Raw genomic sequence first — 11578 nt, forward strand, 5'->3', positions numbered from 1 at the left:
TAGAAGCAGATAGAAAGGCAAAGGAGCATGCTGGAGAGCGTGATAGGGCCTATGAAGAATTAGAGAAAGAGCGGTTGCGGATGAGGACAGAGGAATTGAGAGTTAGAGAATTAGAGATGCAAGAAAGGGTGAGACAAAGAGATGATGAATTGAGAGTTAGAGAATTAGAGATGAAAGAAAGGGTGAGACAAAGAGATGATGAATTGAGAGTTAGAGAATTAGAGATGCAAGAAAGGGTGAGACAAAGAGATGATGAATTGAACATACCACCAAATAGCATTAAATTAACACATACATATATGCAAAAAAAATACGTTCCATATAATTAGTTTTGAACTGTGATTAAAACCCGTATATAAATGAATTATTTGTATTTAATACGATTATACATAGTTTACTAATAACTTTTTAAGTTAATCATGGTATATAAGGAGTTGGGTTTTTAGCTTTGGTACATTTAGCTGGACAAAATGATATCAGTTACTCGTATTGTGTTCATCGCTAGCGCACTTACCTTAGCACTCGCGCAAGGAGACGCAGACCAATGCACTACTGCAGATTTCGGTAAGTTTTGTAAATAAACAAAGTGTGTCGTACCTTATCATCACATTAAGTTAATCATCATCCTCCGAGCATTTTTCCCAAACTATATTGGGGTTGGCTTCCAGTCTAACCGGATTCAGCTGAGTACCAGAGCTTTACAAGAAGCGACTGCCTATCTGACCTCCTCAACCCAGTTACCCGGACAACCCGATACCCTTTGGTTAGACTGGTGTCAGACTTACTGGCTTCTGACTACCCGTAACGACTGCCAAGGATGTTCAATGACAGCCGGGACCTACAGTTTAACGTGCCATCATTGTTAAACACAGTCATTGGTGTCACATTAAGTTAATAAATACGTTAATATACTGGTACAGCATTAGTACTCAGCTACATCCGGTTAGACTGGAAGCCGACCCGAACATAGTTGGGAAAAGGCTTGGAAGATGATGATGACGTTAATATATGTCGATTAGCACAAAGAAAAAATAAAATACGTTAAAATAAAAATTCTAACAAAGTAAATAGATTAAACATGTGCGAGAATTTGAACACCATTTACCTAAGAGTCAGTCATTACAAACAACGGAAATTCTCTTGAATTGTAGTCCCTTGTGTTTGTAGCAAATTAACGACGTGCAATACACTCGGTAACAAAATGGATTCAAACAAAAATCGAACGGAAGAGAGCGACTACTTTGTGTTTTCTTGCAAACGAATAAAACACTGCTTTTCGCGACGAATTCGCTGCGTATGCGCGGCGTGTTCGTTGCGCGTCCGTTCCGCTTTGAAGACGCTCGCAATCCGCTAGCATGATAAGGTCCTATACCGCTATCAAGCAAGGTTACTATACTCTATACAAACCCGACCGATGACAAAACGTCACATTTTTGTGTAAAATGTTCGCAGTATCTGTGATTTTGTCATCGGTCGGGTTATACCGCCATCTTGAAAAAATGTCATTCTTTGTTTACCTTTTAGCTCTTGCTTCCGTGGATAGAGTATAAAAGAAATTATTTTGCATTATTCTAGGTGAAAAGGCAGATGATGAAATGCCTTTCGACACTGTTGAACTTACCGCCAATGTCCCCGACTGGAGTATTGCCATAACCGTAAGTACACACTTCTTTATCATGTTTCTGCTTCCGTTCCTTGTTTTTCATGTTATTTTTCTCATTGTTTTGCTTTACGGCTAAGGGATACATTAGGCCGGGCCGTGTCCGGGGCGTGCCGTATACGTGGCTCGTACGGGGCACGGATGTGAAACGTTACATATAGTTATCGGCACGAATCTTGGGCTCTGACCTACATCTGCGCAGAAGTAATTTATTAGCAAAGAACCAATCCCGAGTGACGGCTATGACGCGATGCACTGCGGGCCAATCACCGCTTTAGCCCGCCCCCGCTCCGCACTTCATACCACAAAAGGGACCCAATAAATTACTTCTGCGTAGATGTAGGTCAGAGCTCAAGATTCGTGCCGATAACTATACATTTTGTATGAAGCAGTTTATATTACACCGTGCATGATCCGTAGCCCGTTCGGGCCACAAACGACGCTCGTCTTTAGAATTTCGTAAAAGCCCGGTCACGGCCCGGCCTAATATAAATCATCCCTAAGGGTCTCCCCTAACACTGGTCAAAAAGGCTTTATGTATACGTAATAAGGGTGTTACTAACACCTTTCGCATCGGCTCAGCTTGGATGACGCGTCGCGACGCCGGCCGATGGCGAAACGAGCCGTTTATACGATAACGAGCCGTGTATTACTAAAGCGATAAATCGTGTAGTGTGGTGTGTATGCGACTCGGCTTAAACCGATTTCGCTTCGATAGGTACATGTGGGGAGACCTTAAACTCAATGAACACACTAGAACGAGGTTCTTCATGCGAACCAGTAGTGTGCCTGGTTCCTACAATAACACTATATAATTAATCTGGAACACCGATGGTTCCAGAAGGAACATACGTGGGTGGTACACTACAGAATATGAGTACTCGCACACACCACAAACTTTTAGTCGATCAATAGTTTGTTTGGGCTCATGAATCAGTATAGAATCAATGATAGTACGCACTTTACAAAGATTTGGTATTTGGCCGGTATCAGACCGACTGAAAACTTTTGTCAGCTGCCTGTCTCTGGGAGTTTGACACTACCTTTCGCTCCAATAGCAGCGAAATTTCATAACTTCGAAATAACCAAAAAAAAAATTTTTCTTACAGGCTCCATGCACAGATATAGCAGGCGTGCATGCAACGATATGCGACAATGACGTGAAAGCTGTGGCCCACTTCGTCGACGCGAACACTCTTTTGATACACCGTCCTGGTAACCTGCAAGGCGTTGGCAAGGTCGATGGTATAGTTTACTGCAGAAATAGGTAAACCCAAGGAAACATGAGCGGAGATGCCATAATGCGGTAGGTCAAGCGCCTTCTTCTAGCTCAAATTCGTACGTTGAACATGTCCAAAACTAACTTACGAGTGAACTAACGAGGCGTTCGGGTTCTTTGAGACCTCTGTCAACGATTTTTGATGTTGCAAAAAATTTAGGTACGGGTCTCTGAAGGGCGAAAACAGTAACGCTCCTTGTCCGCAGCTCATTGCATTTTGGCGCGCAACTTTCTTTGACAATTTTCCGTTATGGCACCTCCGCTAGTCATTTTGTTCTTCATAGGTAAAGCCTTATGAAGCAGCCAAAACATTTGGTCCTTGAATTTTCTTTGGTTACGGTGTTTGGTTTGAATATGTATTATAATTTTCTGAATAAAATGCTTGAACTATAAAAGCGAATTTGTTTTTTTATCTTACCTCATCATCCTCCGAGCCTTTTTCCCAACTATGTTGGGGTCGGCTTCCAGTCTAACCGGATGTAGCTGAGGACCAGTGCTTTATAAGGAGCGACTGCCCTATCTGACCCCCTCAACCCAGTTACCCGGGCAACCCAATATGCTTGGTTAGACTGGTGTCAGACTTACTGGCTTCTGACTACCCGTAACGACTGCCAAAGATGTTCAATGACAGCTGGGACCTACAGTTTAACGTGCCATCCGAAACACAGTCATTAGTGTTTAAGATATACTTAGAAAGTACATAAAAACTTAGAAAAGTTGTATTGGTACTTGCCTGACCTGGAATCGAACCCACGCCCTCATACTCGAGAGGTTGGTTCTTTGTCCACTAAGCCACCACGACTTTTTATCTTACCTACTATATAAAGAAGAGCTCGTGGAGTCGTGGCTAAGTCAAACCCGCACGGATTGATCGATCATAAGGTTAAGCAAGAATTGGCGCGGTCGGTCCGTGGGTGTCAATCTTACTATTGGTATGTAAGTTACAAAGGGGTATCAGGTTGCCAAGGGAACTGGGTTCAGGTCAGATAGATAGTCGCTCCTTGTAAAACACTGGTACACAGCGGCATCCGGTTACCCTGGAACCTATATTTGAGGCTAAGCATTGCCATGCAACAAGGCAAAGCTACCAGCCTATTGGGTACACTCCCGTTTGGCAGCGATCAGGAAGAGCTCTTAGACGATGTTTTAGATTTAAATGTACGTACACTTGGTTTAATAATTTACATGTATACAAACCTTACAAATTGTACATTAAAGGTATCTCAATAGGTATAAGAAGGTTCTTGATACAAAATTAATAAACAAATAATAAAAGATGTAACAAATAAAAACAAAAATAGTTTTTGACATTTATAGATACAATATACTGAGAAAAAAATAAAATATATATTACAATTGAACACTTTACGACAGGCAATTAAAACTTGTTATTTTATTGAAAACAAAATACTTTTATCACAAAGAACAACAACAGCGATCACTTTGCTTCAATTACAATCGTAATTTATTGTTTAAACATTTTGCTAGTACTAGTCATTACCATAGATCAGTTCTAAGACGTACAAACGTACAGACGTACGTTATAAAATGTACTGACACTGGCATAAAAACGTCATTCCTTGCTAAAAGGAAAATTAAAAGCCCGTCGTGTAAGGGTGCATCCTGTGTGAGCAGATCACGAAGAATTCAAAGCGAATTGACAAATGTTGGCCACTACAATTGACTGAAGTTGGCCACAACAAATGACAGATGTTGGCCACAACGAATGTCAGATGTTGACCACAACAAATGACAGATGTTGGCCACAACGAATGACAGATGTTGGCCACAACAAATGACAGATGTTGGCAAAAACGAATGACAGATGTTGGCCATAACAAATGACAGATGTTGGCCACAACGAATGACAGATGTTGGCCACAACGAATGACAGATGTTGGCCACAACAAATGACAGATGTTGGCAAAAACGAATGACAGATGTTGGCCACAACAAATGACAGATGTTGGCCATTACAGTTTAGAGATGTTGGCCAATTGATAGATGCTGACCACTTTGATAGACAGACGTTGGAAATCGACTGTTTGTTGTCAGATCGCTCACTCAGGACTCACCATAACAAATGAAATGAAGAGAAAAGATCAAGTTTAGGGGTAGTGGGCAAGATTTATCACTCAATACAGTAGGCTGTAATATAAACCACTCCTTTGCCGGCCAGGCTTCCGGTACGGTGAACTATGAGAGTGTTCCAATTGACGAAGGTGGTGTTAGGCGGCTGATCATTGTCGCAAACTATTGCGTGTAAACCTGAGACTCCTTTGACGCATTCGGGTATAGGCTGCAAAAGATCATGTTTTGAACTAAGAACGTCAGTGTATATTTATAGCTGGCTGTTTTCCAGCGGGTTCAATTACGTCCCGGGTGCAATTCTGCTTATAACCAGACAACATATAGCCTATGTCAGTCGGAGAGTTGTGTAGCTTTCAAACAACGCAAACATTTCCTAAATCAGTTTTTTCGAAGCCTTTAGGGTTCATACAAATAAATCCTTTTTACTATATTAGTATAGATATGTAACTGGAAGCCAACCCCAGTGGGAAATATGTATCTATGTAAGCTAGATTAAATAGGAAACATTTTTGTCTGCTGTTTGGAAGAAGTTCCCCAGGGACGCGGGTGAAACCGCAGGAAAGCATCTAGTAAGTATATTGTTAGTGTATCTATACTAATATTATAAAGCTAAAGAGTTTGTTTGTTTGTTTGAAAGCGCTAATCTCAGGAACTACTGGTGGATTTGAAAATTTATTTCAGTGTTAGATAGCTCATTTATCGAGGAACTTTTTATCCCGGTACGGGAAGTAGTTCCCACGGGATGCGGGTGAAACCGCTGGCAGAAGCTAGTAAGTACCTAATAAGAACCATTAAGGTTCTATGTTGCGATAGTCAGATAGGCAGTAGCTCCGTGCAAAACACTGGAATTCAGTTGCATCAGACTTAAGACTGAAAAATGACTGGACAAGCGGCCAGGTGTAGGTACTTACTGGTATGCTGACATTATAGTCGGCAACGTAGGGATCCATGTGTACTGGTAATAGCTTCACGGGGTGATTCGTTGGTATATATTCTGTAAGGAAGCAAACAAAGTACAGTGCTACCGCGTCTTTTGTGTAGTTGACAGCTGTCAGTTTTTTAAAGATACAAAGTTTTTTAAAGATACATATGGTTCTGCGGGTTGTTTGAAAGATGTAGGTACCGCGGCCCTGGTACATAAAAGGCCTATGACGGAACAAAACGGTTTTTAGTCAGTAAGAGTCTGACACTCCCTCACCGCTGCTAACCCACAGCGGGAGGGGTCATTTGATGATTTTTGACGTCGTTAAAAATCATCAAATGTCCCCTATAGTAAATGACGGTCTATAAAATGACCAGTGTAGATGTCAATGCAAAATCTAACGACCGACGAGGAAAGATACTAGTTCCGTCCTTACACGCCATCTATGGAACCCACCCATTATTTTGAAAATTAAATCACCAATCAATCAAGACGAGGCTTTGACAGATTGGTTTTGATTTTAACGGAACGTAACGTTAGCTCTAGTTCTTCTTTTTTGTCGATGACATGTCATATATTGAGACTACACTATGTCAGCCCAATATGCCGCCACAGCGAGAGCACGGCCGGATGCGCTCATTAAGTCCTCCCGCGAGCAAGTTTCAGGGCACAGTGGACATGCGATTAGGTGGGACATTGTCTGCACTGCAGTTAGCTCTAGTAACTAATAACGTCTATTGATTTCTGACACTTACGCGAATATTAGACATTTAAATAAAACTACTTTTACGGATTTTATCGCGGTTATATTATATTATTTAATCCCGACGTTTCGGATCCTTTACAGCATCCATGGTCACGGGCAGAGTCTGCCCGTGACCATGGATGCTGTAAAAGTAGTTTTATTTAAATAATAACGTCTACCTTACGTTGCTTGGCCTACAAGAAGGCGCCTGAGTTGTCTTCCTTATGGCATCTGCGCTATTTTTTCTTCCTCCGTGGGTAGTACAGTCAACTTCAGGTCAGTGGTAACAGTTTTATAGGAAAAGCGTACTTATTACTATTGAGTTAAGGTGCATGACAGTTACCACTGAAGTGCAGTCTACCGCACTATAAAATATGTGATGGTAGAAAACCCGTTCCGGCAAGAAACAATTTAAAAAGTCTTACGGTATTGCGCCTCCGAGCACACGTTTTGTCCATGCACGCCTAAGGCCAGTGCGCAGCTGATGATCACAAGACTTGTAACTGAGATCATTTTGTCCAGCTAAGTGTACCCAAGATACTGAAAAATTCAATGCCTTATATACGGCAAAACAGCGACATAATTAACAAATAATTTTAATTACTAACACGCCCTTAATTTGGCACTCATGCGCAATTCGTTTTGCTCTCTAATTAAGACCTGTGAAATTCAATTATATGAATTTAGAATTCGTTTTTAATAATGATTTTCCATAAACGGGTATATAAAGCGTTGGGTTTTCGGTATCTTGGGTACACTTAGTAGGACAAAATGATCTCAGTTACAAGTATTGTGGTCATCGTTTGCGCACTTGCATTAGGCGTGCAAGGACAAAACGCATGCAGTCCTGCAGAAATCGGTGAGATTTTTTTTATAATTGACCACTTTGGCAATTAACCAATCGTGATAGTCGATCGGAGTTTGTGTGTCGGTTGTCATGACTTAATGAATTGATTTTGTGTGTAAACTCTCCTGTCTAAGCCTCCTTTCAATATCTTTCTCCCACACTATCGTACTAAGTTACATTAGCTTTATTGCCCTATAGTTGTTGCAATCCACATATCATCCTAATTCTCAAATGTTGGCACCACGCCAGGAAACTATTGCACTACTCGTCCGGTATTGTTTCCTCTTGCAACAACTTATTGAAGAATAAAGCCAGCCATTTCCATCCATGCAACGTATTACGTAGGTACATATGTATGTCAAATCGTCGGTACAAAAAGTTGTTCAGAAAATCCTACTAAAATTCGGCCGATACAAAAGTCTGACGGCGTGGACGGGCAACCTTAGTGTGGTAGAAATTAAATAAGTATCTTTTACTCCCTACCAGGTTCACCGACTGGCTATCCAGTGCAACTGCAAGAACTTGTCCTGAAACCCTATGTCCGTGAATGGATTGTTAACATACCAGTAAGTATAACGGCTCGAAAAAATCATTTTTACACGCAGAACACTGAGAACAGGTCCCAACTGTGATGGTCCAGCAGAAGTCGTGGTGGCCTAGTGGGTAAAGAACCAACTTCTCGAGTATGGGGGTGTGGGTTCGATTCCAGGTCAGGCAACTTTTCTAAGTTTGTATGTACTTTCTAAGTATATTTTGGACACAATGACAGATAAAAAGGTGAAGGAAAACATCTTGAGGAATCCTGGACTAGACAGACTGTATCTGAAATCAGCAACCTACATTGAGCAAGCGTGGTGATTAACGCTCAATCCTTCTCCGTGTGAGAGGAGGCCGCAGCCCAGCAGTGGGACGATAAAAAGGCTGTAACAGTAATAGTAACAGATGGTCCAGCGAAGAGTACAATACCAGTCAAAACTAATTTAGCGACTGCCTATTTGACCTTCTCAACCAAATCACCCGCGAAATCCGATACATTTTAGAAGACAAATTGCCAGGACTTTTGAACCTAAAGCAATGCACATGTTTCTTTTGCAGGCAATACCCCAATGCGTGAATGGAGTATCGGGTGCGATCGCAGAAGTATGTGACGGAGATGTACCACCTCAGACCCAGTTCATCAGCATAGATAAACTCTTGATTCGCCGTGTGGGAAGTGTGCTCACTCCAGCTACTGTCACCGTGACCGTGTTCTGTGTAGTCTAAACCCTGTCCAGTACCCCAAAAGATCCTATCTTTCATCTTCATAATTATTATTATTTCTTTTCATAAAAAAAAATATTTGCAAGTTCGATGCTACCAATTTTAAAGATCTTTCATCTTCATAATTATTATTTCTTTTCGTAAAAAAATGTGCCTACCAATTTTGTCACCATGTCCAATTTCTCACACTTACAAGGGGAGGTCGGAAATTCCTCTGCGGTTAGAGCAATAGAGTCAGACTCGTACTGACTAAAATATACCCATGTTCCTTCTGGAGCCCTTCCTGTTCCAGTGCTGCGAAAAGACCCGCAAATGATTTTGTTTCTGTGGTAGAAATACCTAAGGAATTAATTAGATCCATAGAGGAGTCTTGCTATCAATACCTGACCGTGTAAAATCAGTCTGTACAATGTATTAAATTTATCTCATTAAATGTGTCTTTAGAAAGTTACTGTTTTATTATATCCTATTATTATATACATGCTAGCTTCCGCTCGCGACTTCGCCCGCGTGGTGTGATGGAAAAAGTAGCCTTTGTGCTAATCCAGAGTATCACCTATTTACATAACTTTCGAGCAAATCGGTCCAGGCGTTTTTGCGTGAAAGAATAACAAAAACATACATCCATACATTCTCACAAACTTTCACATTTATAATATTATGTGTATGTATGTTATGTATGTATCGTACAGTCATCACTTGCTTAGGCCTTTTCCCAACAATATTGGCGTGGGTTGTCTTTGGTAAGAATGGTTGTCAGACTTACTGGCTTCTGACTACCCGCAACGACTGCCAAGGATGTTCAATGACAGCCGGGACCTACAGTTTAACGTGTCATCTGAAATACATTGGTCATTTGTCACTGGTGTCTAAGATATCCTTAGAAAAAAAAACTACCTCTAGTAAGCAAAACAACAGATAGATAGATTTTGGAAATCGCCGTAAGTATATGCCGACTGTAAGTTAGCAAACCAAGGTGTCTTACTGGCAACTAAAATTGTAAAATAGAGTAGAATCCGTTTAGTATGACTCCGTCTACAGTGACGGTGAAGTTTGGTTTTGATATAAAAAATAACTAAGTCAGGTATAAAGACTTATGATGACGGGAATAGAAGCTAGCTAAGCTTTTTTTTTAACGACCTCAAAAATCATCAAATGACCCCTCCCGCTGTGGGTTAGCAGCGGTGAGGGAGTGTCAGACACTTATTACTGACTAAATAACCGTCCGTGTTCCGTCATAGGCCTTTTATGTACCAGGGCCGCGGTATCTCTTTCGAACAACTCGCAGCCCCGATAGAAAACTAACCTGCATCCTAACTCCTAATTGTTTTAATTCAGAGAAAACTCTACATAGAAGGTACGTGTATTATTTCTATTTTACCTCTCTTATGTTTTTGTCTAGTTACCAATTAAGAGCCGTGAAATTCAATTATATGAATTTAGTTTTTAATTTTAATACAAATTTTCCAAAGAAAGGTAGGTATATAAGGCGTTAGGTTTTCGGTATCTTGGGTACACTTTGCTGGACAAAATGATCTCAGTTGCAAGTATTGTGATCATCGCTTGCGCACTTGCTTTAGGCGTCCAAGGACAAAGCGCATGCAGTCCTGCAGATATCGGTGAGATTTTTTATAATTTGAAAACTTTGGCAATAAAGTATACCTAATAAACCAATCGTGATACAAAGTTTGTGTGTCGGTTGTCATGGCGTAAAATCGTCCACTGCTGCTTCCACGAAGCTGGAGGGATTTGCCCATCCTCACCGCGCTGGGCATGCGTGTTGGTGAGCGCAATGTGGGGTATTTTTAGCTTCGGAGATGCTGCTGCATATCTCCGAGCAAGGCATTTAATATCCCACATGGTGCTGTGCTGGTTACACTACCACCTGTCGGTTTCCAGTTCCTCCTTCCCGTTTTTTGATAGCTTCGGCGGCTGTTGTTTTAGTTAGTTTAGGCCGGCCGACCACGACCGATTTTGTGGAAGAAAAAAGACCACACCGATAGCAATAGTGTAACGTACACGTTCTATAAAAAGTCGCTCAGAAAATCCTACAAAAAACTCAGCCGATACAATAGTCTGACGTGGGTGGGCAACCTTAGTGTGGTAGAAAATAAATATGTAAGTATTGCCGATACAATAGTCTGACGTGGGTGGGCAACCTTAGTGTGGTAGAAAATAAATATGTAAGTATTTTTTTTCTCCCAGGTTCAAAGTTTGGCCATCCAGTGCAACTTGAAGAACTGATCCTGCAACCCTATGTCCGTGACTGGACTATTACCGTACACGTAAGTGTCGAAACAATCCTTTTTATTCAGAAAACATGTCGTCATCTGCCACCTGCCTAACCTTTTCCCAACTGTGATAGTCCAGCGAAGTGTAGAATATCAGTCTAAACGAATTAAGCGACTGCCTATTTTACCTCCTCAACCAAATTACCCGGGAAATCCGATACCCTTTAGAAGACGGGTTACCAGATTTTCTGGCCTCTGACTGCCGTATCGGCTGCGGTGGCCTAGTGGGCAAAGGACCAACCTCTCGAATATGAGGGCGCGGGTTCGATTCCAGGTCAGGCAAGTACCAATGCAACTTTTCTAAGTTTGTATGTACTTTCTAAGTATATCTTAGACACCAAAGACTGTGTTTCGGATGGCACGTTAAACCGTAGGTCCCGGCCCCGGCTGTCATTGAACATCCTTGGCAGTCGTTACGGGTAGTCAGAAGCCAGTTAGTCTGACACCAGTCTAACCAAGGGGATACCCCTTTGCCTTTGGGTT

The 11578-nt window shown here is 41.5% G+C and overlaps 3 protein-coding genes across 3 annotated transcripts; 2 read left to right on the plus strand and 1 right to left on the minus strand.

Annotated features, from left to right (window-relative positions):
- Positions 1-455: 455 nt before the first annotated feature.
- On the plus strand, positions 456-3334 carry LOC110383384 (uncharacterized). Its single transcript, XM_049848320.2, has 3 exons — positions 456-564; positions 1576-1655; positions 2770-3334. Exons 1-3 carry the CDS (start codon positions 471-473, stop codon positions 2929-2931), a joined length of 336 nt encoding a protein of 111 aa, XP_049704277.2. The 5' UTR covers positions 456-470; the 3' UTR covers positions 2932-3334.
- A 1479-nt stretch (positions 3335-4813) lies between these two features.
- LOC110383383 (uncharacterized) lies at positions 4814-7236 on the minus strand. The gene is made up of 3 exons (XM_064042825.1): positions 7123-7236; positions 5942-6024; positions 4814-5238 (listed from the first exon to the last, which is right to left on the minus strand). The coding sequence occupies exons 1-3, from the start codon at positions 7208-7210 to the stop codon at positions 5071-5073; spliced, it is 339 nt and encodes a 112-aa protein (XP_063898895.1). The 5' UTR covers positions 7211-7236; the 3' UTR covers positions 4814-5070.
- Positions 7237-7412: 176 nt separating this feature from the next.
- LOC126056183 (uncharacterized) lies at positions 7413-8855 on the plus strand. The gene is made up of 3 exons (XM_049848322.2): positions 7413-7556; positions 8031-8110; positions 8640-8855. The coding sequence occupies exons 1-3, from the start codon at positions 7469-7471 to the stop codon at positions 8805-8807; spliced, it is 336 nt and encodes a 111-aa protein (XP_049704279.2). The 5' UTR covers positions 7413-7468; the 3' UTR covers positions 8808-8855.
- Positions 8856-11578: the final 2723 nt, after the last annotated feature.

Source organism: Helicoverpa armigera, chromosome 30 (assembly GCF_030705265.1).
Source record: "Helicoverpa armigera isolate CAAS_96S chromosome 30, ASM3070526v1, whole genome shotgun sequence".
Taxonomy (NCBI): Eukaryota; Metazoa; Arthropoda; class Insecta; order Lepidoptera; family Noctuidae; genus Helicoverpa; species Helicoverpa armigera.

Coding starts and splice junctions, on each gene's coding strand:
- LOC110383384 (XM_049848320.2), top strand. CDS start 471: ATGATATCAGTTACTCGTATTGTGTTCATCGCTAGCGCACTTACCTTA. Junction 565..1,575: donor ATGCACTACTGCAGATTTCG/GTAAGTTTTGTA, acceptor GCATTATTCTAG/GTGAAAAGGCAGATGATGAA. Junction 1,656..2,769: donor ACTGGAGTATTGCCATAACC/GTAAGTACACAC, acceptor TTTTTCTTACAG/GCTCCATGCACAGATATAGC.
- LOC110383383 (XM_064042825.1), bottom strand. CDS start 7,210: ATGATCTCAGTTACAAGTCTTGTGATCATCAGCTGCGCACTGGCCTTA. Junction 6,025..7,122: donor GTGCTCGGAGGCGCAATACC/GTAAGACTTTTT, acceptor GCTTCCTTACAG/AATATATACCAACGAATCAC. Junction 5,239..5,941: donor ACTATAATGTCAGCATACCA/GTAAGTACCTAC, acceptor GATCTTTTGCAG/CCTATACCCGAATGCGTCAA.
- LOC126056183 (XM_049848322.2), top strand. CDS start 7,469: ATGATCTCAGTTACAAGTATTGTGGTCATCGTTTGCGCACTTGCATTA. Junction 7,557..8,030: donor ATGCAGTCCTGCAGAAATCG/GTGAGATTTTTT, acceptor ACTCCCTACCAG/GTTCACCGACTGGCTATCCA. Junction 8,111..8,639: donor AATGGATTGTTAACATACCA/GTAAGTATAACG, acceptor TTTCTTTTGCAG/GCAATACCCCAATGCGTGAA.